Below are 25,681 nucleotides of genomic sequence, written 5' to 3'. Positions count from 1 at the left end.
AACCGGCTCCATAACCGACCCGTGGAGGACGACGGTCTTTTCCCCTTGAAATTTTCGAGCGAGACATTAGGGTTATAACTGATGCCCCTCCGTGCGGAATGTGACCTATTGCATCGGCCGCTCCAAATTGGGATCCACTGCGCAAGAGTCGCTTCGCGGCCACCAAGGCCCGCTAAATGAGCTAAATGACACTAAAGGCCGCTAATGCGCGCGCCGTCATCCGATCGGCATTCCTTTCCTCGACGCTCAGGGAGGTAGAGTGCCAGATTGGCGAGTTCCGTACTTTTGACAGCTTGCCTCGCTAATGGTGTCTGTTGCCTTGCAAGGAGGGAAGAGCGTCCGGTTGGCGGATTGCCACTGATAGTAATGTTCCAGGGGGTCAGTTGTTGCCAATCCACCCCATAAACGGTTTTTCTCCCTCCAAGCTTCAAGCTCAAAGCCCGACAGAAGTTGGAAGAATCGAGAGACTCAGAGACTCAGAGACACTTGTGATGGGCCTTGGGGTCGACTGAATCCACCCGAAAGAGGGGTGGCAGATGGCGATTCCCGCACCAGTCAGCCTCTGCCGTTCTGCCGTTCTCGAACTTCGGGGCATTTATGATTTCTCACGAACTGCTCCATAACTTACTACGTACCTTGTAGAATCGTTGGAGAAAAAAGATTCGTGTCTTCTTTCTCTCTGACCTTACACGTGAAATCGTGCCAGCACTCAATTACCCCCTTAATATAAGATGATCTGAAATCTGAGAGCCTTCAGAGCCGATGTTGTCCCGAATGGACAGGCATGAGTTGACTAAGTTACTACGAGCAAGACTGGCCGCTTGGTAAAGTCTTGAGCCCTCCCTCCATCATCGACTCGCAGTCTCCATTTCGAGCCTTCCTTGCGTGGGTGGGTCTGGAGAATCGCGATGCCAGAGCGCCACCGCCGGTTCCCCCGCCAATCTGCTGTTGGTGGCTGCCATGCCCTAAGCCAGTTGCAGAGAATGCGTCGGATTGTCCCTTCCAAGTCAGACGCCGGTGGTTTAGAACAATCGCCGGCGCCGGAATATAGTTCCTACCAAACTCTGCTGCCTTATGGATTTTTTCAATAGTAAGTGAGACTACGGAGTAGGTTGCCTGGCATGGAAGGGTGACCTGTTTAGAGTCTTTGAACCCAGAAGAATAATGGCATTGTGCAAAAAGAAACAGCCGTGACATCTCCGAAGCTCATTCCCTGGGCAGTATGCACAGCACCTTAGCAGAATAGATGGCCTGGCCTGCAAGGGGTCTCGGTCAACTGTCAATGCCACATCTGTCCACAGTGGCATCGCGATCGGCGGGCTTCATTTCTCCCCCGTCCGGAACGATGACCCGCACCGCCGCCGATCCGGCCAGAACTGCTATTCTTGTCACGCATTGGCCAAAATTATGTCAAAGAAGCCCTTCGACGAGCTATCCGCTGGACGCAGGCGCTGTGTCAGATGCAATCTTCACCTTTGGTCGATACATACGCGGACCAAAGCTGTAGCCTGCTAGTCCCTATTGAGCGAATGCGCTCGTACCCAGGGACCCTCCCACTCGGCAGGCTTTCCACCTCCTTTCCAGAACTGTCAACCCAAAGTTTGGGGAAAGTCTCGAAAGGGATTCTCTTCGCTCCTGATTCCCTGTTCGAGGAAGCGCCACTGGCCATCAATCGAAATGCTGTGTGCCAAGGGGAGTGCCATTCATCCCAATGTGAGGATTAGGGGAAAAAATGAAAAGGGCGAGCTAGGGTTATCCCAGCAAAGCGACTCGTAACCTGCATGATCATCAAACCTAACCTAATCGTCAATTTCAGGTCGGTGCGCGCCCCCGAATGTCGCTTCCAGCTCTATAAAGAAAGGCACGTCACTCGGCCAGAGCCAATTTTGGATCGGAGGATTCTTTCTTTCCTTTTCGCTCGCTGCTCTGTTATTGCTTTTCGGACATGGCCAAGACGCAGGGCCCCGTCGTGGCGGGCGTGGCCATCGCCTTTGCCGTGCTGACCTTTATCGTTCTTTCTCTGCGGTTATTTGCTCGGCTTTATGTGTTGAAGAGCATGGGTCTGGATGACTGTGAGTCTCTACTTGAACTGGGATCGGAGAATTTTGGCTGACTGATATCTTCTCAGACTTGATTGTGGTTGCTTGTGTAAGAAGACGGGCACTGCTTTGATTCAGTTGTAGCTGACGGACATAGCTTCTTTCATGGGCCTTCACGGCTGTGACAATCGTTGGTATGTCTTGTCCTGTACTCCGGGCGTGGGGTTTGGTGATTCTAATTACGACCAGCCGTTAAGCATGGAATGGGCAAACACATGGACGATGTTGATCCCGACGGTCTCATCACCTACGCCTTTGTGCGCTTCCTTTACCCTCGGCCTTCAGCCCTCGAAGTACCACCTAACAACGCAATTCACAGGTTGTCTGGCTCAGTTCGATGTTCTACCTCGCCTGTCTCGGCTTCATCAAGACCTCGGTCTGCTATTTCTACACTCGACTGGGCGATAAAACCTTGACCCGACTATCACTAGGGATGATGTGCGTAGTGGGATGTCAAGCGACGGCTTTTGTTCTGACAGCAGCTTTCCAATGCAATCCAATCCCCAAAGCGTGGAATAGCACTGTCCCCGGCCACTGCGTGACCATCAACGTCTTCTACCTCTGCAACGCGGCCCTCAACATCCTCACCGACCTGTTGACCTATACCCTCCCGATCCGGGTGATCTTACATCTTCACATGCCCTACAAACAGAAACTGGCCCTGGGCTTCATTCTCTGTCTGGGTTTATTGTACGTTGCCTCCCGGTCTCTGGAACCACCAGCAGCACGCAACCATTAACATTTCAATCTACAGCGCCTGCGTCTCCTCCATTATCCGTATCACCTACATTCCCACCATGCTCTCCTCCGCTGACTCCACCTACGCCATCAGCGGCGCGATGTACTGGTCCGCCATTGAGATCAACGTCGGCATCCTGGCATCCTCCATCCCCTCCTTCAAGGCAATCGCTTCGCGCTTCCTCCCGCGCTGGATCGGGGAGTACTCCTCCAACAAGGGCTACGGCGGCTGGTCGAGCAGCAACAACAATGCCGCCAAGCGGTACGGGTCAGGCTTCTCGAAGTCGCGGCCGCCCGAGTTCGGAATGAGTGTGCTGCAGAGCCACTGCGGCGAGACGGAGACCATCGCCGGCACCCAGATCGAGCGCAACGGCAGCGAGGACCGGATCGTCATCCCGGCGGGCAAGATCATGGCCCAGACGGAGATCGAGACCAATGTCGAGGTCAGTCCGGTGTACCTGCGGTCGTCACCTTCGTTTGATCTGCCGCGGTGATGTGGGTTTGGAACACAGTTGCCGTCTCTTATTTCCTTTGTGAATGATGTATATTTTACTATATCTAGATGCATATAAACTAGACTCCGTTCGTTTACCAGTGAATGGCCGGGTATCTTCAGTAATTCATGGGACAGCGAACCCCCATCGTGGGCTTACAACAAGCCCGAGGGGCTGACGCACCCCCATACCCCGTATTCTGTTTCCCCCTTCGCCACGGACAAGCAAAGATACAAATCACATGCAGCGCCATGCGACTCTGAGGGGTAGAATCTGATACATCCGTTCCACTAGATTTGCCCGATAAGACAGATCCAGATCTCTCCGCCAGGGCCCCACAACATACGATGCGCTCGGATACCGGGCTTGACAGAGTTCGTGATACATCACATCGAAACTGTGCTCTCCGCGCGCGGGCCGCTCCCCTGCTGCTGGGTGCCGGATCATCGATGGAAGAATGACGTGCGTCCACAGTAATCGTCTGCCATCCGGATGATCCAGAGAGGTTGACCGGTGATTAGTGATCGAGGACCGGTGGAGATGGTAACAAAGGTTATGATCGATTGAGCTTAACTGGTGCGAGTCGTCTGCAGCCAGAAGTTGATCGTGATCGGATTCTCTTCAAGGTTTTATTCGGCGATAAGCAGAGTACCTTCAATCCTGTCGGACCTTGTTATACGATGTGACGCATGGACTCTGCTCCTATTTGTCTGCAGTCATCCCCCGGAGCCCCTGGTCATTGACCATACAGTATATTGATGGATTTAGACCGCCAGATTCACTATCTTTGAATGGGTTCGCAATTCGTCTCCATTCTACCTCTTGAATCGCACTTAGGGTATACCCGGATTTCGCCCTCTATCCACTTTGAACATCGGTCCCGATTTGTCCCCCAGCATCGCCTCGACAGTTCTGCCGCTACTTCACACCTTACGCGTGTCTCTACTTGTGAACAGACAGTGGAAATGCTGTATATCTTTTATCCGATCAAACTCACGGTTAACCCTGCTGATTCGCCGTACTTGAGTGTGTCATCGCAATCTGGAAGACCAGCAGACCCAACCGCGATGAGTCACACTCAAAAAACAAAACGCAAGGTACATCCAGCTACAACAGGCTTCTCATATATGTGCACTCGTACCCTTCAAGAAAGTTCAGAGAGAAAACCACTTCGACTACCCCTACGTATGCAGGCAGCGGTCAAAGCCATAGCCACCTACCGATCCCATTTAGTCCTCCTCACCAGAAAAATATCCGGAGTCTCTTCCCTCCCTCGCACGAAGGCGATTCTCCACACCAGCTTGCCTCTCATAGTGGCTCTTCAGACGTGGGCACGCACTGGCCCACGTCGCCGCGCATTGCATGTATAGCTCGTCTGGAATTGCATAAGCCCAGCTCCACCTAGGAGTCACGATGACCTCGTTGAGAATCGGTCTCTGGCCATGCCCACTTACTAAACTCGGCGTCCGACATGTGGTGACCCCCTTGCGTCTCCAGCCTGCTGGCCAAAAATTCCCCGAACCCATCTCGAGGGAGCGCTGTGCTTGGGGTCCCTTTCGTCCGGTCAGCAGTGATGCAAAATCGGGGGGCTTCTGCGTCATCTTGGACGTACTCTCTTTCGGGCCTTTCTTGTTTCGAAGGCGTGCCATTGCGGGGGTAGATGATGATGATGATGATGATGATGATGATGGTGCTGGCTATGGATGAACACGTCTCCGCCTGGAATTATATTTGTGGGAAGAGAGGTCGGTGAAGAAGCCAGTGTCGTACAGCTCCCTAGAAATACTTGAGGGCATGCGGTGACTGAATAGCCGGAGCCTATCTTATATAGGATGTCGTCATCAAACGAGGCCCCAGAAGAGATGTGACTTGATAACTGCCGATCCCCCGGGTGTGACCGCATAGAGAGCCCCAACACCCGGACCCGTGTGGTCCCCGTATGTCAGAGACACCTCGCATCACTCAACTATTCGGGCTATATAAGACAACGAGATGTCTACCCCGCTATGGAAAGAAAGCTTCTGCTAAGTATCAAGTAGGTTAGAATCTAGATATCTTTAGTACCCCATGTCTACCGAAGCGAAAACTGTTGGCGTGAAGGTCATCGAGGTTTACTTCCCCTCGCGACGCGTTCAACAAAGGGGACCGCAGAATGACAGGCTGGCTATGAGGGACAGCAAGGCAGGAGACAGTTATGTGTTCTGTGACGATCGAGAGGACGAGAAGTCCATGGCTCTGACGGTTCTCGCCTCCCTCTTCCGATCCCGGCCTCAGGCTGTGCATCCTGGCTCGATTGGGCGCTTGGAGCTCGCTATCACTTCGGCGGACCCTGCATCCAGGTCTCTTGGATCCTTGTTGAAACCGTTCTTTCACCCCGCTGGAAACACATCCATCGTCGGGGTTCAGAGCGTGCCAGGGTGCGAGGGAGGTCAGGATGCCATCCTCAATACGGTCAACTGGATCCATTCCAGTGAGTGGGATGGCAGGGATGGACTGGTAGTACTGGGCTCTGTCCAACAGGCTGAGAAAGAGGAGGGCGTTGCTCTGGCGGCCGTTCTTATCGGGCCTCACGCCCCGGTGGTTCTGGACGAGTGCCCTCGGGCCCTGTGCTTCCGACACCCCTGCGAGAGATTCCATCACGACTCTTCTTCGACGTCACCTTCTTCCGACGAGAACTTCCTCTCCTGCCTCGCGCAGTGCTATCGACAAATTCAATCCCAGGATATGATCCAGCAAGAACAGGGGGCCACTGAGCGACCCGACCGCAGGAACCGAGCACTCACGTTGGATCGCTTCCAGCGCGTGCTGTTCCAGTGCCCGTCGCTGCGACTCACACGCAAGGCCTACGCTTATCTCCTCTACCTCGACTTCCTTGCGAATCCAGATCACGCGCACTTCGACTCGATGGATACCACCACTCAGGCAATCGCCCAGGGTCGAGGGTTCGTTGATGACGAAGTGCAGGACACTTTCTACGCCCTTTCCGATGCCAGGTACGAGGAAAGAATCCGCCCCTCCCTTGCCTTCTTGAATATATGTGGATACGCACATGCCGCCACCTTGTGGGCGTCCTTAGCGAGTGTTTTGGCCTCGGGCATGCCCGACGATCAGCAGCCAGGGCCCTCTCGGGTTCTTCTTTTTGCCTATGGCGACGGCGTGATGAGCGCGATGTATACGGCCACGATGAGCACAGACGCACCAGGTATCATAGACAGTGACAGCTTTCGGGAGCGACTAGAAGAAGGCACGGTTGTCCCGCAAGAGACGTTTGACTGCGTTAACAAGTCTGCTGCCCAAGGGGGCATAAAGCCGTCAGGAAATATTGAGGCGATCGGAAGGGATACATACTACTTGCACCGCATCAACGCCGATGGAGAAAGGGAATACCGGTTGAAGAAAAATTAGACCTGACGTTGTTGTACGATACGATTTGTTCCGTTATCAACCTGTTTCACAAGGTTGTTTATAGTTTGTTGCATGTCACCCTGAGTCTTTTAACACCAAGTAAACGCGTTCAAGTATCGCTAAGCCTAGTACACAATCAGCTGATCATTGTAACCCAGCAGGGGCAGATGTAATACGTGCTTGCTCGAGTCAATGTAAGCTCTTTCCCGACAATCTGCACAACCGGGGAAATAGATCCTAGTCGCACACGATATGTAAGAGAGGTACAACAGGGTCCAGGGCCGGTAAAGATGAGCCTCAGAGCCGTGTACAAGACACGGCAGGCTGCGGTTGGAGAGCATTAACTGAAGGAGGAAAACAGTAAACAACACATTCACTGTCCTGCTCCTTGCACGATAACACAGGGTAAAGAAAGCCTGAAACCAGCTTAAGTCACAACTTGCACATTCTTTCAGCCTCCCTCCAACACAAGCTTAGCTACACTCCAACAGCGCCTATCACGTCTCTTGCCAAGCCAAAACGCCATATCATCAATCATGCTTCACGAGCCCCCTATGCCAGCCACCTCTTCACCTATGGAACAGCGCATCGAAGACACTGAATGCGCCATCCAAACCCTCTACGAAGGCGACCCCAAATTCATCTGCTGCAAGAACTGGATCGAGACCCCCCCCAACCGACCTCCGCCGTCCACCCGAAGCAGACCCCCAAAGAACCGAACAAAAGGCCCACATCGTGGGCATGAGCAAGAAACACGATAAAGACGCCGGAACCCGACCGCTCACGCTGCACTCGATTGTCGTCCAGAGCCCCGTTCTACAATACCGAGCACGACGAATGCTTCTATCGTGTGGACAGTTCGAACTACTACGGTCCCAAAGATCAGGAATACTTCGAGATGGCCGCGCGCTCGGTCGACTGGAATGGCGCGCGCTTCGGGTATTGCCATCAAAAGCTCCGCGTGGACTGGTTCTCCGGCACGCGTGAGATTCGAGGGCTGGTTGTGTATCCGGCGTCCTTCCATCCAGCCCAGAAGGAGGCAGAGACCAAAGCGCTTGCGCGCGGGAAACGGTTTCGTGAGCTCGCGGGGCGGCATTATATGGCTTATTCTGGGGTGATGCGATACGGGACCGCGGAGACCCAGTATCAGAGATATGTAGGTGGTTGATGTTTGTCTTTTCTCTTGGGAATTATGAATCTCTTGGAAACTAGCTAAACTGATTATTGTCGTCTGATTCTAGATGGAGGGGCGCATTGTCGTCGACGCGGACGAGTATCTGCACGCCAATCCGACCAAGGGCGTTCCCCTTGAGCTCCTGAATGCGGAGTCAACGGCTCAAGGATTGCTGTGGCCGATGACAAGCATCTAGAGAGGTCTCTCAATCCGGCTGCTCGTGTACCACAAAGCTGCTTCATTACACCCGAGCGTTACAACACCCCCCAGGGGTTCTCTGCAAGGCCAGGTCCTGCTGCGGGTCCGGAAGCTGGTGAGTCGCCTTAGGTACCCACCACGGATATAGGTCGGCGTATACTGCTTTCATTCACCTACTCAGAAGGGAAAGACAAAGTACTCACAGAGGCGGACCTTCTCCTTTGTGAGCCACAGGTGCTGGGCTACTCGCTCCAGCACAAGATTTGGGGTGCCTTCAACGTCAACGACATCGTCCCCATCGCGTGGAACGACACCGCGTTCTCGTCGTTGATGCTTCCCTCCGGCTACAAGGATCTGGTCCTGTCTTTCGTCGAGGATCAAGCAGGGCACAGAGACGTCTTCGACGATGTCATCGAGGGCAAAGGGCAAGGTATTATCATGTTTCTGGTTGGGAGCCCGGAAACGGGGAAGACCTTGACCGCCGAGGTCATTGCTGATCAGGTGCGCAAGCCGCTGTATGCCATGAGCGCGGGCGAGTTGGGCCAGCAGGCGGAGAACGTGGAGTGCCGGCTGAACACGGTGCTGGAGCTCACGGAGGAATGGGAACGGTGCTCTTATTCGATGAATGCGATGTGTTTCTGGAGGAACGATCGGGCAGTCAGTTCCAGCAGAATGAGGTGGTGGCTGTTTTTCTTCGGTGAGTTCTGCTTGTCTTATAGCTTTCTTTCCAGCGTACTGATCGGGTTTAATCGTCCTCTAGATGCCTCGAATACTACCGTGGGATCATGATCATGACCTCAAACCGTGCGGACGCGATCGTTCGAGCCTTTCAGAGTCGGATCCACCTCACCTTACACTATCCGGACCTGGGTGTGGCTGCGAAAGAACAGATCTGGCGACGGTGTATGGCCCGTGTCAGGTGTCAGCATGCCTTGACCGATGAGGAGTTTCAACAGCTGGCACTGGTCGCGATCAATGGACGGCAGATCAAGAACACCGTCAGGGTGGCGGCGCTGCTTGCGGCGCAGAGAGCTATGAGGCTGGGGGTGGAGCAGATCTATCTTGTGCTTCGGGCCACGCGGATGATTGGGGCCTAGGTATTGGCAAACGTGTTTGTATCTTCTGTGCTATGCTAGAATAATGGACGCCGTTCATCCAACATACGATCTGACAAACTATCCCCACTACACGTTGAATAATCTATAGCATAGGTCAAGCTAGAAAGTCAGCCACTCTTCTCCCTCAGCACACTCCAAGACCCCAACGCCTGTCACTCGCCCCAAGTACCCCAGCTGTGCCTTGAACCATCGCTGCTGCTCCTCTAGCCTGTCTATCCCCGAAGCCACCGTCAATGGCCACACCAGCAAACTAGCCCTATACGGCGAGGGCGGCAGCGTCTTATCCCACGTCGCATTGCACACCCCCCATGCCGCACTCTCCGTAATCTGTACCTGTCCCAGAACAAATGGTACCGAGGCCATCAACTGCCTGGCCAGAGTCTTCAAGTCTACCTCATGAGCAGCAGCCAAATCTCTCGCAGCAAGATGGTCGCACCAGCCGGCCGCCCCGGACCCGGTGATTTCGTGTTTCACGAACTCCAAGACCCTCAGACAAACACTCTCACTCAACATGGCCAGCGTCAAGTAATGGCACCATAGAACCGCCTGTGCCAGGGTAGGGAAGTAGTACACTTTCTCCTTTGCCGCAACCATCTCCCTTTGAATCCAATCCACCCCGCCCTTCCACGCCTCCAACGCACTCCTCACCCTCTTCCCCTCCGAATAGACCCTCTTCGCAGCAGCGGCAGCCCCAAACCAACGTTCCTCGCATGATGTCTGACCCGAGTCCGCCCCAGCTCCACCCAGCGCAACACTTCTTCCCCGTAACTCCACAACCCTAACCGCCAGCGCATCCAACCTCTCCTCCACGCCGCCAGTTCCCTCCTCAAACACTTCCCCGGAGTGCATCCACTCCGGCAACATCATCCCCCGCATAAGGGCAGACCTCATCACCGCCCGCCTCGTCAGCTTCACCACCTCCGAGGGTATCGCCCCCCTTCCCATATGCCCTCCGCGACAGCGGCAAGTATCAACCCAAACCCTCAGAACAGCCACCGCCCCGTCGTGATGCGCGAAGCTTGCCAACATCCCAGACCGCAATCCTTTTGGCGAACCATCCCCAGAACCACGTGGATTGCCCGCTCCCCCACGGAATCTCAAGGAGACAGACCGCGAGTGAACGGTATCCTCGTACCGACTCATAAAAAAGATCATCAACAGGAGGACATCGATGCCAAATCCATCGATCCTAGCCCCAGTGGCAACGCTTATGGAAGCGAGGGTACTTCGCGCCTCGCGCAGCACCGCGGAATAGGCACGCGCTGCTTCCGTTCGTGCGGGTGGACAGTTTTGCGCCCGGGCGAAGTACGCGAGTGCGAGGGAAGTGAATGCTTTTTCCAGAAGGGTTGAGTTGATGAACTGGAAGGTGGAGAGGGAGGTGGAGGAAGAGAGGGTCAGGGTGGGGAGGTAGGTTTCTGTTAGGCTTGCGATGAAGTCACTTCCTCTCTTAGGATAGGGAGGGGAAGGGGATGAGGGGGTATGTTGGTGGAGGTAGAAGGCTATAGCCTGGGAATGTAGGCTGGGTTGGGGCTGGAGGTACACGATGGTGGTAGTATTTGTACTTGTACTAGTACTACTGGTGCCGGCGGCTCGGGGTCTGCTGCTCACGCTGCTCCTCGGCCCACGCGGTCGCTTGCGTTGTCCACTTGCGTAAGGGTTTTCATGGTGAATAATGGGGGAGGTGGAGAGGCCGTGGCAGGTTCGGTGGGAGGTTCGGCAGCGTTGGCAGATGGGGTGGGTTTGGTCGCACTGCCCGTATTGTGTTAGATTGTGGTTTGGGGGTGCGGGGGAGAGGAGGGGCTGGGGATAAAGGTACTTTTATGCGGCGGATCCTGCAGGTTTGACAACCTCTAGAAGATGGCATCGTGGTGTTTCCTTGTAGCTAGAGTTATGCCTATTGAATGGTGGAGTTGGCTTGTTAAGCAGTGCTGTCATCTTAAGGTGAGATTGCATCTCGGGTCGGATATAGCGGGTTGCTTAGCTCCGATCCTTTGGGACTTGGCAGGATCTATGCTCTTGTCCTCACATTGTCCGGTATGGATGATCATATACGTAAGCTGCACCCTGTGGATCAAGTCCCCAAGAACAAGCCATGGAATGGACCAACAGCCACGCTTCACGTGTTGGAAGAAGCCCGTGAAGGAATGCGGTACAATGCTTGGCAACAGTCCATTGCTGTAAAGCCTAGAACCGCATTCCTGAAAAGGTGGGGAATTCTAGGCCCAGGAGGCGAATGAGGTGGAGGCAACCGCACCGTACTGAAGAGCGGGATAGATATTCTTCTTTTCGAGGGCCTGGACTGCCAATGCTGACTTGCCACGGCCGAAAGCATAACACAATATCACGTTATGCCATGCATTACTACCACGTTTCACCTGCCAATGAGGATCTGTAAACCTGTCGAATCTTGGATTAATAGAACATGGTTCAAGAGCTTAAAAGACTCTGCACAGCCCCAGCATTTCGATTGTAGTGTGATGAGCAGATAAGGTTGACGATCTGGATCTAGCCATTGTACTCAACACGGTTACAAGATCTAGTCTCCACTTACCCGAACCAGGGTTCGAGTCATGGTAATTGCACATAGTGTTGAGGTTCGGTTGCTGCTCACCTTGAATTAAGTGTGTCTAGCCATATGTCAAAGGTCACTTGAGCCATGCTAACTTGTGAATTCAGGAAATTGTGGAGTATAGGACCTGTTGTTTTCATGCATGATAGCACTGCCTCGATGCCTCTACACCTGACGTCAAGACTCAAGCAGCAGATACCAGAACTATGGCGAGTCCAGAATACTCTATCAAAAGGGCATGGCAGGATCCAATGAGGGTTCTGTGTAGCGGTTGAGGCTATATAAACTAGGGATATTTCTTCTCGATCTCAACCTTCGACAACAGCGTACCCATCAAGTACAGAACCAGATCCAATACCAAACATCAACATCATCTCCCACAATGCACTTCAAGACTGTTCTTTTCTCCATCTTCATCGCCTCCACCCTTGCTGTCCCCGCCGTGGTCCCTCTTGACGCTCGAGCCGCCCCAGTGAAGTACGAGGGCTCCTGGGACTACACCCAGACAGTTCCCCCCTGCTACCCCATCGGCCCCGACACCGAACAGGTCCACTTCTCGGTCACCTGGGATGGCCATTACACGCAGAGCACCGATGAGAAGACCGGTGCAGTGACCTACAAGGGCCACGTCAATCAGAAGGGCACGGGGGTGGGCTTGGCCAGCGGCAAGAAATACCAGATCTCGAGCGTCGGCAACTACGATCAGACGTGGACGTACTCTCCCCCCTACGATGCGGAGCACCATTCGGTACAGAACTACCAGATCGTCAAGCAGGGCAGTGGCGTGGCGTACTCGTCCAAGTACAATGCGTATTACACGTATGACCAGACCAAAGGTTTGGTGTTCCGGTTCAATCACAATGATGACACCTGCTGAGTTGAGCCTCTGGAATTCCCGGCTATTGTGAACCTCCGGAGGAATCAGTGCAGTCGGCCACTGAAGCCTCATTCTCTTGTGGTCTGGTGTCGAGAGCTTTTAGTAGGCGAAAGGAGACACATTTTATCATGGGTTGTCGGTCGAGCCCAGGGCGATTGTTTGTCACAATTCTATGTCTGTTAGTTGATATGCGTATCGCTGAAGCGCGGGGAGTGCGCAGATACACGGTCGATAGCCTCACTATACTGAAGATTTAAATCTATAAACCCTTTGCGTCTCCAGGAAATGCCTGACTTGGTCACAACCTGGACTTATCAGAGCCGCGCCCATTCAATGCAATTTATTTCAAGTTCCATGAACCTAATTGAGCCCGCCAAATGTAGGTTGTTATGTTGAGGCTTCGTTGAATTGAAGAACCTTCCTGGAACGCTTTAACCCCCCTCAGAGCTGTGGTAGGTTTTATTATAGATGTCAAGATTGACACGGACATACGCGTGTGCACCCCCACTAGAAAAGAAAAAGAAACAAGGAAAAAAAAAAAAAGATATGATTCTGACCACCCAGGAAAGATGTAAGAGCCAGTCATGCATTTCTCACTCCAAGAATTGTACCTCTTCTCAGCCTTGCCGCCTGAACAAGGGCTAGCGAAGCTGAGGTACAGAAAGGACTAAGTGTCGGACATCCCGCACTGGGCATGCATGAAACTGCTGTTCCGATATCTTATTCTCCGGCACCAATGAAGTTGTCGTATCAAGCGCCGGCCGCTATGCTCCCACCTGCCTGCGGTACCTCACTTTTAGCTACTATGGCTTCTGGCAGGTCCTATAACTTAAGCTCGCGCCCGGCGCCTGCTCTAGGAAGTTAGAACAACCCTAACTTATAGTCTGGTCGGAACGATACCGATAAACCCGACGTGAGTAACAAAGGCGTGCGACTTCTGGGTCCAACTGACGAAGAAAATAGCTTACCATAAGAGTAATAGTATTCGATCGCGACTGCTGGAAGACATTGGAGAAAGCTGTGCAGGAGGAATGCAATATGCTAAAACAAAAGGCATCTCCACGCGCCACCACCCCGGAGAGACTGGCGGGAACAGAGGTCGAGGTTCAAGACTCGCCGGACTACTACACAGTAGGCTAGATATGCGCCTTGGAGGAAGAATACGAATGTGCATGCCGCATGCTAGATACAGTACGCTGGTCCCGAGACGCTCTCAGACGGCGACAACAACACCTACGCTTTCGGTAGAATCAGAAACCATGGGTCGTCGTGAGTTTTCTGCCGCCCGGTCGGTATGGTACAGAGTCTGCCTCGCGCGTTGCGAGTGATATGGTGAGGACGTTTCCACACCTGCGGTTCGCGTTGATGGTAGGCTTTGGAGGCGGGGCTCCGACGTCGGAGACGGATATCCGGCTGGGCGATGTGGTGGTTGGCACGCCGCGAGGAGCACTCGGGGGTGTCATTCAGTATGATCTGGAGAATCGCCTGCCAGGCGGTCGGTTCAAGATGACAGGGCAGCTGAATGCCCCGCCAGATAAGCTGCTCTCAGTCGTTGGGGATAAGCGGCGGCGGTACAATGATCCCAGGAAGCCGGATTTTGTCGCTGAGCATATCCGGCTTGTGGACGACATGGCGGGGTATCAGCGACCGCAGCGGGATGATTTGTATTGTGCTGAGTATCAGCATGAGGGGAAGACCTGCGAGAAGTGCGATGTCAAACAGACTGTGCAGAGACCACAGCGCCGGAGTCGGCGTGTGATAGCCGTGCATCATGGAACAATCGCATCGGAAACTCAGTGGTCAAGGATGCTGCTACGCGGGACTTCTACGCCCACAATCCAGAGCTGAAGGTTCTGTGCTTCGACATGGAATCTGCTGTGGTAATGAATAACCTCCCTTGTCTTGTCATTCGTGGCATTGAGAATTATGCGGACTCGCATAAGAATGAGCATTGGCGGAAATATGCTGCCTCGACCGCTGCGGCATATGTACGCGAGCTCCTTCTTTCTCTGAAATCGCGGGGTGTAGATGCTATACCACCGTGGGTTGGCCGGATCAAGGATGAAGTGGTGCAAGGTGAGTCGGAGAATACATAAATCGCTGATGGTCTATGCTAATGCACGAGCAGTGGGGCGTACAGTCGAGAGGATAGATGAAAAGACGTAGGTGCAAGAACTAATTGTGTTAATGAAGTCTAACATTCTCAGTGGGCTACTTTTGCACAGGATGAAAGTTCTCGAAAACAAACTGGACTTGGCAGGGCTTCCCAGAGTTAATAGCGCTGCGATTGACGACAACAACCACCATTACAAGGTTGAGTGCCTCGAGGAGACCCGAAGTGATGTTTGTCGACAAATCGCAGAGTAGGTGGAGAGTCTCAACGAAAAGTGCATCTTCGGCAGCTGAGGTTGCAGAGGCCGGCGCGGCGCTGGTGGAAAGTATCTCCTCTGTTGAAAGAGGCAGGGCTGATTCTGTGATACCTTTTACCCATGTGACCCTCTAGCATCGCGGTGTATAGGCTGGAGTGTAGATATGAATTGATGAAAGAATTGTAAGTGCTATTGGCGGAAGCTCTATGTTACATTAACTCAATATGTGCGAGATATATCGACGAAATCGGTATCAACAGCAGCGCAAGGCAAGTTGCGCTTCAATAAGACATTAAATGACGGAAAGAATTTATAAGGAATAAATCAACCGGGGGAATATAAGAAGAGATCGGTCGCAGGGGGCTGAAGAGCTTTTGTGCGGATCAGGAGGGTGAGGTATTTATAAGGGGGCGCAGAGTCAACGGGGCCCCGGAGATACTGTGTGGGAAATCAAAAGGGGAATTTGCGAAGGGGCATAGGGGAATAGCCAACAAAAAAAAACGTTTTCTATACAGGGTATGTCGAGGGGGGATCGCCTCGACTTTTCAGAGGGCTGTGCGGTTGTTGGGGCTCCATGCTCGTGGAGTCGACCGGGAGAACTGGGCCGGACAGCACCGATTGCTCTCGGCTGGCGCTGTCCCAGGATGTGTTGCGTTGGAGGCCGAAGGCAACACTGCTGTTGGCGCTCGTGAATTGGCTGTTGTCGAGGCGAGTCGGCGCGCCATGGCTATCGACGAGGGGCGCCACCGGCGTCGAGTTCGCCGTGCGATCCACGTTGTCTCCACCCGGATAGTGCCGCGGCACAATTGTCTGGTGGATGTTCTCCGGGTCCGAGGTAGCGGCGGATGCTTCGCTCTCTGACGAGCCCGCCAGCTTACCGGCATCCGGTGGCACATAGGCCTCGTATTGCTTCAAATAGTCATAGTGGCCTAGAATGACTTTCTCTCGGATAATGTCCACGTCCATGGGGAAGTACACCTTCTGGATGCATTTGCAGACGAAGCGCGGTGTCAGGCAGATTACCACGGTCAGCAAAAACACGACCCAGAAGGACAACGCCCCATAGACCTGCTTTGCGGCACCATAAAAGGTAGCGGATGATTCAAAGGACGAATAGATACCGGTCCAGAAGAAGATCAACAGCGAACTGATCGCATTGATCAACGTCGAGAACCAATCCCAGCGATACATGTTCATCATCACGTAGGTATTACTCGTGACCACGGCACAGGTGGCCACAAGAACACCAACGCGATAGATGTCATCGATGCCCATTCCATTCTCCGTTTGGAAATTGGCAACTTGATACAACATATAGGGCATGAAGAAACAAATAACCGACTGGTAGAATCCATCGAGCATGTAGATCCTGGACAAATCATTAGCGTTGATTTCAACAAACGCACCAAGTGGGCCTCTTGAGCACTACTCACCAGAACTTCGTCTGCGTCCACTCCTTCCGCTCGATACCACGCATGTAAAGTTGTGGGACGGCCATGGAGACCCGATCGTCAACATCTTGATCAAAGATACCCATGAAGATGACTGGCAGTGACGTGAACGCCACGTTGACCAAGGTAATATATGTATATTCGAATAGATAAGTTCCGTCGAAGTTATCGTAGATAGAATACCAAAATAGGGTAAAGGTCCAGACCAAGTTCTACCAAAAAGTCAGCAACTCTCCGTCTACTGGGAACCGCCAAAACACAACGAGACAGATTGTTCGACTAACCTTGTAGAAAAAGTTGGCGGTGGTCTCACCAAGACGGCGATAGGCCCATCGTCCATGGACCAGAATTAGCCGCTGCAAGAACCGGAACTGTCCGATCGCGTAATCGGCCGACATGACAGCCTGACGACCCTCCTCACCAGCAATACCCACTCCTACATCGGCTTTCTGGATCATAGAAACATCATTGGCACCGTCTCCGATAGCCAGAGCCATGACGTTCAAACCGTTCTTGACCATTTCCACCACGGCAGCCTTCTGCGCGGGGCTGACACGGCAACAAAGCACCGACTTGCACTTCCGACAGAGAAGCAAGAACTTCTGCCGCAAGGCGTCATCTAACATGAAGCGAAGAGTATCACCATCCAGCACGAGAGCGTGGGTCTGTGGAGGCGGTGAGTGATCCTTGCGAGCGGCCTCCAGCTCCTCATCCGAGCCCGTGATACCGAAAATCTCCAGTTTGCTATCAAGCAACTTGGCGGCCATGTCGATGTCGGAGGGAGCATCAAATACAATCATTTGCATGTCGTTGTTAAGGAGGTTGCAGGAGAAACCAATGTTAATGGCGGTTTCGATCTTGTCGCCGGTCAAAACCCAGAGTTTGATACCTGCTTCCGCAAGGAGGGAGATGGTATCAGGAACACCGTCCTGCAGACGATCTTCAATGGCAGTACCTCCAAGAAGATACAAATTCTGCTCAATAGCATTGGACACCTCTTCCAATTTCTCCTCACGGTCCACAATGGCAGCGGCAGCGGCGTCGTGCATGACACTCCATTCGCGGTACTCTTCAGGCTCAATGGTGCGCTCAGCAATGCAAAGCACTCGCAGACCTTCTTGGGCGAAAGTCTCGAGATCCCTCGTGGTAGCATCGCGTAGCTTGCGTTGCTGACCGGGAGCCAGGCGGGAGTAGATCATTGTATCGGCACCCTTACATAGCAAACGAATGGTACCATCAGGCATCTGCACGATCACACTCATTCGTTTACGGGTGGAGTTGAATTCCAGGATGTTCAAGATAGTATACCTACGCTCGTCACCCATGATATTCAAGATCAAGCTTTCACCCGATCGGCCGAGAGTAGTGAATCCGCAATCGCGGGCCGTGGCAACCAGGGCAGCCTCGTCCGGCGATTGTGCCTTGAACTCAATCTGGGGAGGGTCGCCGGGAATGCGCTCCGTGACTACTGTATGACATAACGCCAAAGCAGTCATGAAATCTATCGCGGCCTGCTGCTGGGCCTCTCCCGAGGCACCGCCCAGATCAGCTGCGAATTGGGGAGCAACGAAGGTCAAGTTCTCCTCCTTCAGGTACGGATTATCATGAAGCTGGCGCAGTTGTTGAATCATTTCCACACGTGCCTCACTGATTCTCTGACGAGCCTTGGCAGCTTCCTCCTCCACGTTCACCAGTCCCTGTCGACGCTGCATGCCCAGCTGCGCTTCGGTGTATGCCTCACCATAAGGCACGCCGTTGACGGTACATTTCTTGAACTCCATAACGTTCTGCGTCAAGGTACCGGTCTTGTCAGAGAAGATGTACTCGATTTGACCGATATCATCAGAAATGTTCCAAGACCTGGGCACACAGGACATTTTCAAGCGCTCGTAATACATATGGATATCATAGTAAATGTAGAGAGCCTGAATGACGCGGCAAATTTCCAGTGAGATGTACAAGGCGATAGGGACCAAGTTCTGAAAGAGGACCACTCCCACGAAGAAGGCGATGACACCTTGGACGGCAGGTGTGCCACCATAGGAGCCGTACTCGAAGAATGTCAGTGAGGCATCGTCCAGGCCCCAGGCAAAGCCGTTGATGAATCCAGAGATCACACACATGATGAAGAGGATGGCGAAGTTGTAGACCACGTTCCAGTTCATGTTGCGCGCCATTTGTGGGCGTTTGCTTGGCGTGAGACCCTGATTCAGCATAATTTTCGTCTCCGGTCCGGTGAAAAGCACAACACCCAACACCCACTCGGTGTTTTGTAAGCTACAGCCTCGAAGCAGAATGTTGTTGATCGTGACGGGCTCCACGCGGTTCTGCGGGGCCTCTCCGGATTCGTCATACTGATCCCAATAGATAGCACCGCTGAAGGAGTAGAGGTTGGCATGCGCGGGCGGCGATTCGACGGTGAACTCGGCTTTCTCGCAATCTCGAGCATTCCGCAACACGCGACCGCAATTTAAGGCATTGCGCACCTTGAGATTCGTCTCTCCATCCAAGTTCTTGGTTTCGACGTAACATGCTCCGTCCGGGTCGGAGGTGGAGAGAATGGCGATGTCGGCGGGGATTTGGTCACCATTGTACAATCGCACAAAATCACCCACGTTGACATCCTTCCAATGTTGGCGTTTGAACCGCGCCTTCCCCGGGGTTACCCGTTTCGGATTCACGACACTACCCTTGGTCCGTGCCCACGGCGAGTAGGCCTGCTGGTCGTGATCATTCATGGGATCGGGCCAGTCGCCAGAAGCACGGGCCTCCATGGTAGGGGAAACTGCCGTCATCTCGATCGCGATCGGCGAGGTCGGCTCAACAGAGGGCCTAGCATCCGCCATTTCCACGTCACCCGCCACATCTTTGTCGGCCCCGTTCTTGCGGAATAGACGCTTCATGCCTCGATAGCTGGTAATAACAGCCCGGGTGCAAGCCTTTTTGAACTTACGCCAGACGGAAACATTGTCGGCAGTCACGTTCACGTTGTCCCAATCCGTCAGGCGATAAACCGGAGAGTTGTTGAGTTCGTTGTCGGACACGGTTCGTCGCCAATCCTCGATGGCATCTTTGACGGCGGTGACGACGACGATGACGATCAGCGGGACGGCACTCAGGCCGGGATCGGCGTCCCCAAAAATCTCGAAGCACTGCAAAATGATGACGAACAAGAAGTACAGGTTGGCGATATTGTGGAACTGCAGCCAGAGGTTCTTGGGGATGAAGGTGAGCGGGGTGTAGATGGCAGTGCGGATTTTGTTCCTCGGATAGACGGCCTTGAGATTGCCTTCCTCGTCCCGCTCCTCGTCCGGAATAGGAAGGTTGAAATGAACTTTGCGCGATCCCGATTCTCCCTCGGCGATTTCCGGTACGCCTGCTGTCGCACTCGCCATTGTATCCGTCTGGTTCTGTCGGCGCCCGCGTTCGAGAATGGAGACTCTCTTGCGCAGGCCCGAGGCGGCGGTCATTCTCTTGGTGGCCCATCGCGCGCGCTTGGTGGATTTCTTATTCGCGTCCGCCTCGGAGCTACTGGGGAGGGGCGGGACTTCGCTCGAGGCTCGTTCCAGCCCATTCTCCCCTTTGCCGTCGTAGCTATCCATCTGGGTCGTGGGTTTATTCCCGGGTTATCACGAGCGACAGACGGTAAGCATCGGACCGGTCGGGATTGACGAGCACCGGTTCGACGCGGCCAGCGCAGGCCTCGGAGAGACGGTGAGGGAGCTCGCTGGTGCTGTCGTCGAATAAGAATAGAGCCAGCCTAGAGAAATTCTTGCACGTCAGACCGATTTCCAGAATGTGGAGGTGAGTGAAGTGGTTGATTGGGTTTGCAGAGCGGAGAGCTTCTGAGTGGGACGAGCAGAGCAATAGGAGTGGATGCGACCGACCGGAAGTAGATGGATTCTCGAACTGCTGGTGGTAAGAAGGAAAGAATAGGCCGAGCACGAAGCTGGAGGGGAGAGGAACACGAAGTTCGTGAGGAACGCGATAAGCGACCGAGAATTGGAGGAGTAAATGAGGGAGAAAGAATGACAGAGGCGGAGGAATGCAGGAGGGGAAGAAAGATGGGCGAGGCTCTGGGCGGGCCAGCTGGAAGTCATCAATTGGCGATGCAACGGGGCATTGCCACCTCTCATAGGCGGGATTGATCAGCACGGCTGTCCCGGCATCGTAGAGCCTCACCGCCTGCGCCTCCATTGGTCGTGGGAGTGCCCGTCCGCCTCATTTTTTCTGCCCATTTTTTCTGCTCGGAGATCCATCGGACCGGAGCGGAGTCCGGCTGCAGAATGCCGGATGCTCGCTAAACTCGTTGCAGTTAGTGGGTCGCAATTAAAGTGTGGCAACAAGAAAGGGTCCGAGACAAGCCTCATCAAAGAGGCAAAGATGATTAAGTGTCTATCGTGCCTGTCAAGCATCATCCAGAGGTGAAGATGCTCAGTATCAGCTCGTGATGCTACAGCAGATCTACCCAGCCCCACTGCCCACTCCAAGCCCCCACACAAGGCTGTCCTACCTCCTCGAACGTATACGTATGTCCCTGTCCTAGACCTTCCCGCAAAGGATCCACCCGACGTCATCCCTGCCACTTTATTTTCCCCCGGGGACTTTAGCTTCTAAGCTATTTTGAGGGCCATTTTTGCCTTTTTCCCAGCGGCATAGCGCTCTCCTATACAGTACAATATTTTGGCTAGGCGACAAGGCGCAGACAAAGCATCGAGTTCTCACCGCCGCGTCGTGATTGACCCTCCTTTGTATGTGAAAGCAGGTAGCTTTAGCTTGCCAATAGATCCTTAGTATCGATGTATTCTCCCAGAATCTTCCTTTTCTGCCATAGCTCAAGTCGTGAAGTATTAATGCTGTATTCAGAGTGAGGAAGTCCTTTTCATTGAGCGACGAGCCTTCGAACACAAAGCCACTCCATTCTAAATAGCTCTCTAGGAGACCGTCCTCTTTGCTGGAGTCGTTGGGTAAGGTGGGTGCCAGCGAACGATCGAGCCACCAGCTGGCGGTATTCTGTTTGCTCGAGTTGCTGTCAACCATGCTGAGCTTTTAGACGTAGCAAACTGGCAAACACCCCACCATTCAGCTTTGGTGGGGAGGCTCATCCCGTCCTATCTGGTCTTCATATACAGTGTCCTCACTTCACTTCTGCTCCCATCCATCCCATCCTCTCATCACCGTCCTCAAAGCTTACATCACATCCATCAAAAGCACCTTCGATATCCCACACTGCCTTCTAAAGCTGATCCGCCTAGATCCGAGCAAATATGCCTGTACCAGAACCCGGTCCCAGTAGTGCGTCAACACTCTCATCCTCGTCCTGGCCCGGGGCATCGGGGTCAAGGACAGTGAGTGAGGCGTCCGCCAACACAAACGTGACTGGATCCCCTGCCGGCTGGACCAATGCTCACCAGACCATGAACCAGAGCGGCAGCCGAGCATATTCGCTGGAAGACCTCGGGCTCTTTCTGCGGGGTCTTGACCTGAGGACCCCGCAGAGTTCCGTCGATGCCACGCTGGGCGACTACCTGCTGCATATGGCGGCCCTTGCAAGAGATCAAGATACTGCCTCTCAACCTGGAATCACGGACGCAGTTGGCTCGTGGCTGGTTCAAGATGAGGATCCGCAGCATGATATGCTGACGATTAGTGTCGATGTTGCGATGGCTCATTTGAGGAACATGCTCCTGACGATTGTGAATGGCCAACGAAGACAACATAAGCATGAACGCGACGAGCAGACCAGTATACAATTCTTCGTGGAAAATAAGTTGCGTGAAACAATGCACAGCAAATTCGAGCTTCAGATGGAATTAGACGAGGCCATCAAGAAGAAAGACAAGCTGCAGGAGACACTAGACACTTGCGAGCAGAAAAACGAATATCTGCAGGTTCAGCTTGCTCAAGCTAACGCAACCAATCAACAAACCCTGGACCAACTCCTAGCGAGATTGCACACCACCCAGAAGCAGGTGACAAGGCTACAGGCTGAGCGAGAGGAACTGCTTAGGGTACTCGAGCTGTGCAACGCTAAGAATGAGATAAATGAGCGGGATCGGAGATGGCGTGGACAGACGGCATTGCATTAATGTCACAGATAATCACGTCTGAGTGGAAGGATCTGATTTCTTTACTGATCGCTAGTTACAAAAAAAGCAAAAAAAAAATAAACAATCATAAGATGATATCCATAACTCTCACAGAATGACATCCCTACAACGCATTCCTCCTAAATTGTGTATTCCCCTACCACCCCCGAGACTTCCACTGCCCAGCATCTTCGACGCCCTGCGCGACCTTGCGGGCCCCATCCTCGACGCCACTTCCGATATTGCCCAAAGCATCACCAACGGGTTTGCCCGCACTGCCTGTTGCGCCGGTGATGGTGTCTCCGATCCCTCGGCCTGCAGCTCCGGTGACGCCGCCTACGGTCCGAGAAACTCCGCCAACCGTATTTCCGAGAGTGGCGGTGACAAACTTTGCCGCGCCAGTGACTCCGGAATCTTGGGAGGAAGGCATCTTGTGGTTTGGTTGTGGCGGTTCGTGGGAGAGTTTATGGTTTGGTGGAGGTTTGGTTCGGCTATGCGGCAAGAAAGCCCAGTGTATAGAAGAGGAGTATGGAATATAGAGTAGGAGGTTTACTTGTATTTTTCAAGCGTTGATTAGTGATGTTGTAGGAGAAGAGTCTACCACGCGCACGTCAATCCTACGGAGATTTATATAAGTGTATGCGTCTGAGTAAATGATCGTGGCCAAGCTCGTGACGTCATGGCTGGTGTGGCTGTCAATCTAACCCAATCCGGAATCGAAACGCGTCAACACCGGATTCGCAACCACTCGCGGCATCTCTTCCTCTACCACACCATAACTTACTCCCATATTCTCATTTGGCCATGTTCAAGATCTCAAGGATCCCCTCCTTATCTGGTAGCGCCTTATTGTGCGCCAATGCGTCAGTTAGCGTCAGCTCGGCGATCTTGTGCAACTGCTCCTGCCTGACGCCGACTTCCGAGAGCCGCGATGGCAGTCCCAGCAGCTTGACGAACCGATGAACCGCATCAGCAGCTTCTGCCTCGTGACACCCAAGCACCTCGTTGAATATCTGGAGAACCGCCTCCTGCGCCGTTTTAGTCTTATCGAGCGTGAATCGTAACGTCGGGGTAAGCAGAATGCAGCTCTCGACAAAAGTCAGTATGCGTCCTACAGCAAGGAAGGGAGCGGAACTTGACGCTGACTTACCGTCACGCCTATCGGCAATGGTTAGCTCATCAGACTTGAAGGCTTGAGGAAACAAGACAAAGATTGAACTCACCATGCTGGACGCCTGCCACACTGCCCTATGGTCGCAATCCTCGATCAGCAAGCTCTTCTATCCAGCACAGGTGCCAACCAAACTCACCAGCTGATGGCCAATAGCGTGACTTGCCCCCATAGGAATCTTCCACTTGATAAAAGGCATCAGGGCATCTCTAGACCCGCGCTGACTCTCTGCAATCCCTTTTAGCAACTCGTCCTCGTTGCCATCCTCTTGTCCTTCGTGGTACTCCTTCAGGCCTCGCACCAACAGCGGCAACCCCTTCTTGATATGAGTCGCAGCCTCTTCATGACACTCGGGGCGGCAGAGACTCTCCACAAAGTGGTCGACGGCGCGCATGCCCGACGCCAGCCACAGGTGCGACGGGGTGGTTCGTGCGACCGTGGGATCCATCAGGATCAAGGACGGGGCCCCCTCCGGATGCATATAATGTTGTTTCTTCCCTGTGGCATTGGTCCCGCTCGCGTAGGAGTTCCACTCGCCCGCACTGAGGCTCGTTGGCACACAGATCAGCTTGGTCACGGGAGCCTTGACGGTGTCCGGTCCAGCCAGGCCTCGCTTCTGGTCCACCAAGGCTTCCATTTCGTCCTCCCCGAATCCCGAGGGGAGCGTAGCACTCAGCATGACGGCGATTTTGCACGCATCCGAGTAGGACCCCGAACCAATAGAGACAACGGCTTGAATGTCATGGTCTTGGACTCTGTGTGCGATGTCGATGATGTCACTGTAGGGCGAGTGACTGCCGACTCCGACTTTCTTGTAGACCTGGTAGTTTGATAGGCTCTTCTCGAGATCGCGAATGACCGAGGTCTTCGTGTCGAGGCTGGTGCTGACGACAAGAAGGACGCGCGCCGCTTTCCACTCAGTCAAGGCGGCCGGGATGTCATCCAGATAGGAGGCCTCGAAGATGGCATCGTGGCCCTGGCGACCTTCAATGTCGAGCTGTTGGATTCTCTCACGCATTGTGCTTGAAAGTTCGTGTGCAGCAGTGAACGAAAGTCAACTTGCGTAATTATTTCGATGCCTGGGTTTTGTTCTGACAGGCGGGATGGCGGGGTTGTCGCTGACCCCCGCCGGTGGAGCTGCAGGAATGCCGACTTTCCCGCTTTATCTCCCCTTGAGAGATAGCCTCAACGGCGGTCTCGCCTCACTGCCAATGTCATTCTTTGTGTGCAGTTTCTCATTGCTTGCCATGCTGCAATCATGGTTCAGTCTGCAGAACCACCCGTTGGCGAGAGCACGGTCGCAGCTCGCAATCGGTGCAGCAGCAATGTTCCAGACCCGGGCTTACAAATGCCGGGCCTGGGGCTCCCACCTGTTCAATAACTGATGGAAGGTGGGCCTCGATGATCTGCGTAGTTACCAGCATAGGAACCTGGCTAGTGCCCTGCTTGATTCATGGTTTACCAAAGAATATCTGGGTGATACTGATTACCACTGAAGGATTGCGTTTATATGCTTATCTAACCTTACTACGAGTAACTATAACTGCGAGACCCACGCAAACTTGGTTCACCATGTGCTTGGATGATCGCCAACCACAGGGAACCCAGCCCGCCAATGACTCTGTCTCTATTTCAGCCCGAGGTTAGATCGGCGGAGAACCTGGAATGGACGACACAACCCTGTTAAGGTGATTGAGAAGATGCGGCATAGAGGGAGACGAGGGTCGGATGGGTGGGTTACGAGTTCTTAGGGCTGGGTTGTCAGAGTGACGTCTCCCGCTCTTCCCTCACAGCTCACGTCATGGTTACAGCACCACAGCCTCTCTTTCTCCCTCTCTTTTCCCCCGCACAACCCTCCAAGTCTTGAATGTCACCAACCAGATGCTCCTAATTACCCACCACTATCCATGGCGAGCCGCGCCAAAGGCA

The 25,681-nt window shown here is 53.5% G+C and overlaps 10 protein-coding genes across 10 annotated transcripts; 5 read left to right on the top strand and 5 right to left on the bottom strand.

The window, feature by feature from the left end:
* The first annotated feature begins 1,912 nt into the window (after window positions 1-1,912).
* BO82DRAFT_358749 (putative integral membrane protein Pth11-like) lies at window positions 1,913-3,580 on the top strand. Its single transcript, XM_025636380.1, has 6 exons — window positions 1,913-2,072; window positions 2,129-2,148; window positions 2,197-2,233; window positions 2,289-2,356; window positions 2,419-2,789; window positions 2,854-3,580. Exons 1-6 carry the CDS (start codon window positions 1,946-1,948, stop codon window positions 3,329-3,331), a joined length of 1,101 nt encoding a protein of 366 aa, XP_025487101.1. The 5' UTR covers window positions 1,913-1,945; the 3' UTR covers window positions 3,332-3,580.
* A 1,804-nt stretch (window positions 3,581-5,384) lies between these two features.
* BO82DRAFT_358748 (uncharacterized protein) lies at window positions 5,385-6,784 on the top strand. The gene has a single exon (XM_025636379.1). It carries the CDS (start codon window positions 5,399-5,401, stop codon window positions 6,734-6,736), a length of 1,338 nt encoding a protein of 445 aa, XP_025487100.1. The 5' UTR covers window positions 5,385-5,398; the 3' UTR covers window positions 6,737-6,784.
* Window positions 6,785-7,272: 488 nt separating this feature from the next.
* On the top strand, window positions 7,273-9,205 carry BO82DRAFT_406728 (P-loop containing nucleoside triphosphate hydrolase protein; the record flags this gene model as incomplete). The annotated part of the gene is made up of 7 exons (XM_025639586.1): window positions 7,273-7,424; window positions 7,544-7,892; window positions 7,978-8,084; window positions 8,144-8,223; window positions 8,290-8,716; window positions 8,767-8,805; window positions 8,869-9,205. The coding sequence occupies 7 exons, from the start codon at window positions 7,273-7,275 to the stop codon at window positions 9,203-9,205; spliced, it is 1,491 nt and encodes a 496-aa protein (XP_025487099.1).
* A 120-nt stretch (window positions 9,206-9,325) lies between these two features.
* On the bottom strand, window positions 9,326-10,890 carry BO82DRAFT_406727 (uncharacterized protein; the record flags this gene model as incomplete). Its single annotated transcript, XM_025639585.1, has 2 exons — window positions 9,326-10,664; window positions 10,835-10,890. 2 exons carry the CDS (start codon window positions 10,888-10,890, stop codon window positions 9,326-9,328), a joined length of 1,395 nt encoding a protein of 464 aa, XP_025487098.1.
* A 1,287-nt stretch (window positions 10,891-12,177) lies between these two features.
* BO82DRAFT_425039 (uncharacterized protein) lies at window positions 12,178-12,770 on the bottom strand (the record flags this gene model as incomplete). The annotated part of the gene is made up of 1 exon (XM_025640317.1): window positions 12,178-12,770. A coding segment is annotated over exon 1 (567 nt), but the record flags the coding sequence as incomplete, so codon positions are not given.
* A 940-nt stretch (window positions 12,771-13,710) lies between these two features.
* On the top strand, window positions 13,711-14,768 carry BO82DRAFT_387010 (purine and uridine phosphorylase; the record flags this gene model as incomplete). Its single annotated transcript, XM_025638282.1, has 4 exons — window positions 13,711-13,776; window positions 13,813-13,863; window positions 13,921-14,436; window positions 14,478-14,768. 4 exons carry the CDS (start codon window positions 13,711-13,713, stop codon window positions 14,766-14,768), a joined length of 924 nt encoding a protein of 307 aa, XP_025487096.1.
* A 300-nt stretch (window positions 14,769-15,068) lies between these two features.
* Window positions 15,069-20,518, bottom strand: BO82DRAFT_320917 (phospholipid-translocating P-type ATPase). Its single transcript, XM_025632724.1, has 3 exons — window positions 16,777-20,518; window positions 16,475-16,704; window positions 15,069-16,410 (listed from the first exon to the last, which is right to left on the bottom strand). The coding sequence occupies exons 1-3, from the start codon at window positions 20,092-20,094 to the stop codon at window positions 15,549-15,551; spliced, it is 4,410 nt and encodes a 1,469-aa protein (XP_025487095.1). The 5' UTR covers window positions 20,095-20,518; the 3' UTR covers window positions 15,069-15,548.
* An 846-nt stretch (window positions 20,519-21,364) lies between these two features.
* BO82DRAFT_358746 (uncharacterized protein) lies at window positions 21,365-22,587 on the top strand. The gene has a single exon (XM_025636378.1). It carries the CDS (start codon window positions 21,760-21,762, stop codon window positions 22,579-22,581), a length of 822 nt encoding a protein of 273 aa, XP_025487094.1. The 5' UTR covers window positions 21,365-21,759; the 3' UTR covers window positions 22,582-22,587.
* Window positions 22,588-22,599: 12 nt separating this feature from the next.
* Window positions 22,600-23,074, bottom strand: BO82DRAFT_346164 (uncharacterized protein). Its single transcript, XM_025633742.1, has one exon. It carries the CDS (start codon window positions 23,009-23,011, stop codon window positions 22,739-22,741), a length of 273 nt encoding a protein of 90 aa, XP_025487093.1. The 5' UTR covers window positions 23,012-23,074; the 3' UTR covers window positions 22,600-22,738.
* A 301-nt stretch (window positions 23,075-23,375) lies between these two features.
* BO82DRAFT_387007 (iron-containing alcohol dehydrogenase) lies at window positions 23,376-25,229 on the bottom strand (the record flags this gene model as incomplete). Its single annotated transcript, XM_025638281.1, has 4 exons — window positions 23,892-25,229; window positions 23,805-23,829; window positions 23,732-23,739; window positions 23,376-23,669 (listed from the first exon to the last, which is right to left on the bottom strand). The coding sequence occupies exons 1-4, from the start codon at window positions 24,768-24,770 to the stop codon at window positions 23,376-23,378; spliced, it is 1,206 nt and encodes a 401-aa protein (XP_025487092.1). The 5' UTR covers window positions 24,771-25,229.
* Between the last annotated feature and the right edge of the window lie 452 nt (window positions 25,230-25,681).

Source organism: Aspergillus uvarum, assembly GCF_003184745.1.
Source record: "Aspergillus uvarum CBS 121591 unplaced genomic scaffold BO82scaffold_76, whole genome shotgun sequence".
NCBI classification, from domain to species: Eukaryota; Fungi; Ascomycota; class Eurotiomycetes; order Eurotiales; family Aspergillaceae; genus Aspergillus; species Aspergillus uvarum.
The sequence above is the reverse complement of the archived record's forward strand: the minus strand, read 5'-3'. Positions and strand labels throughout refer to the sequence as shown.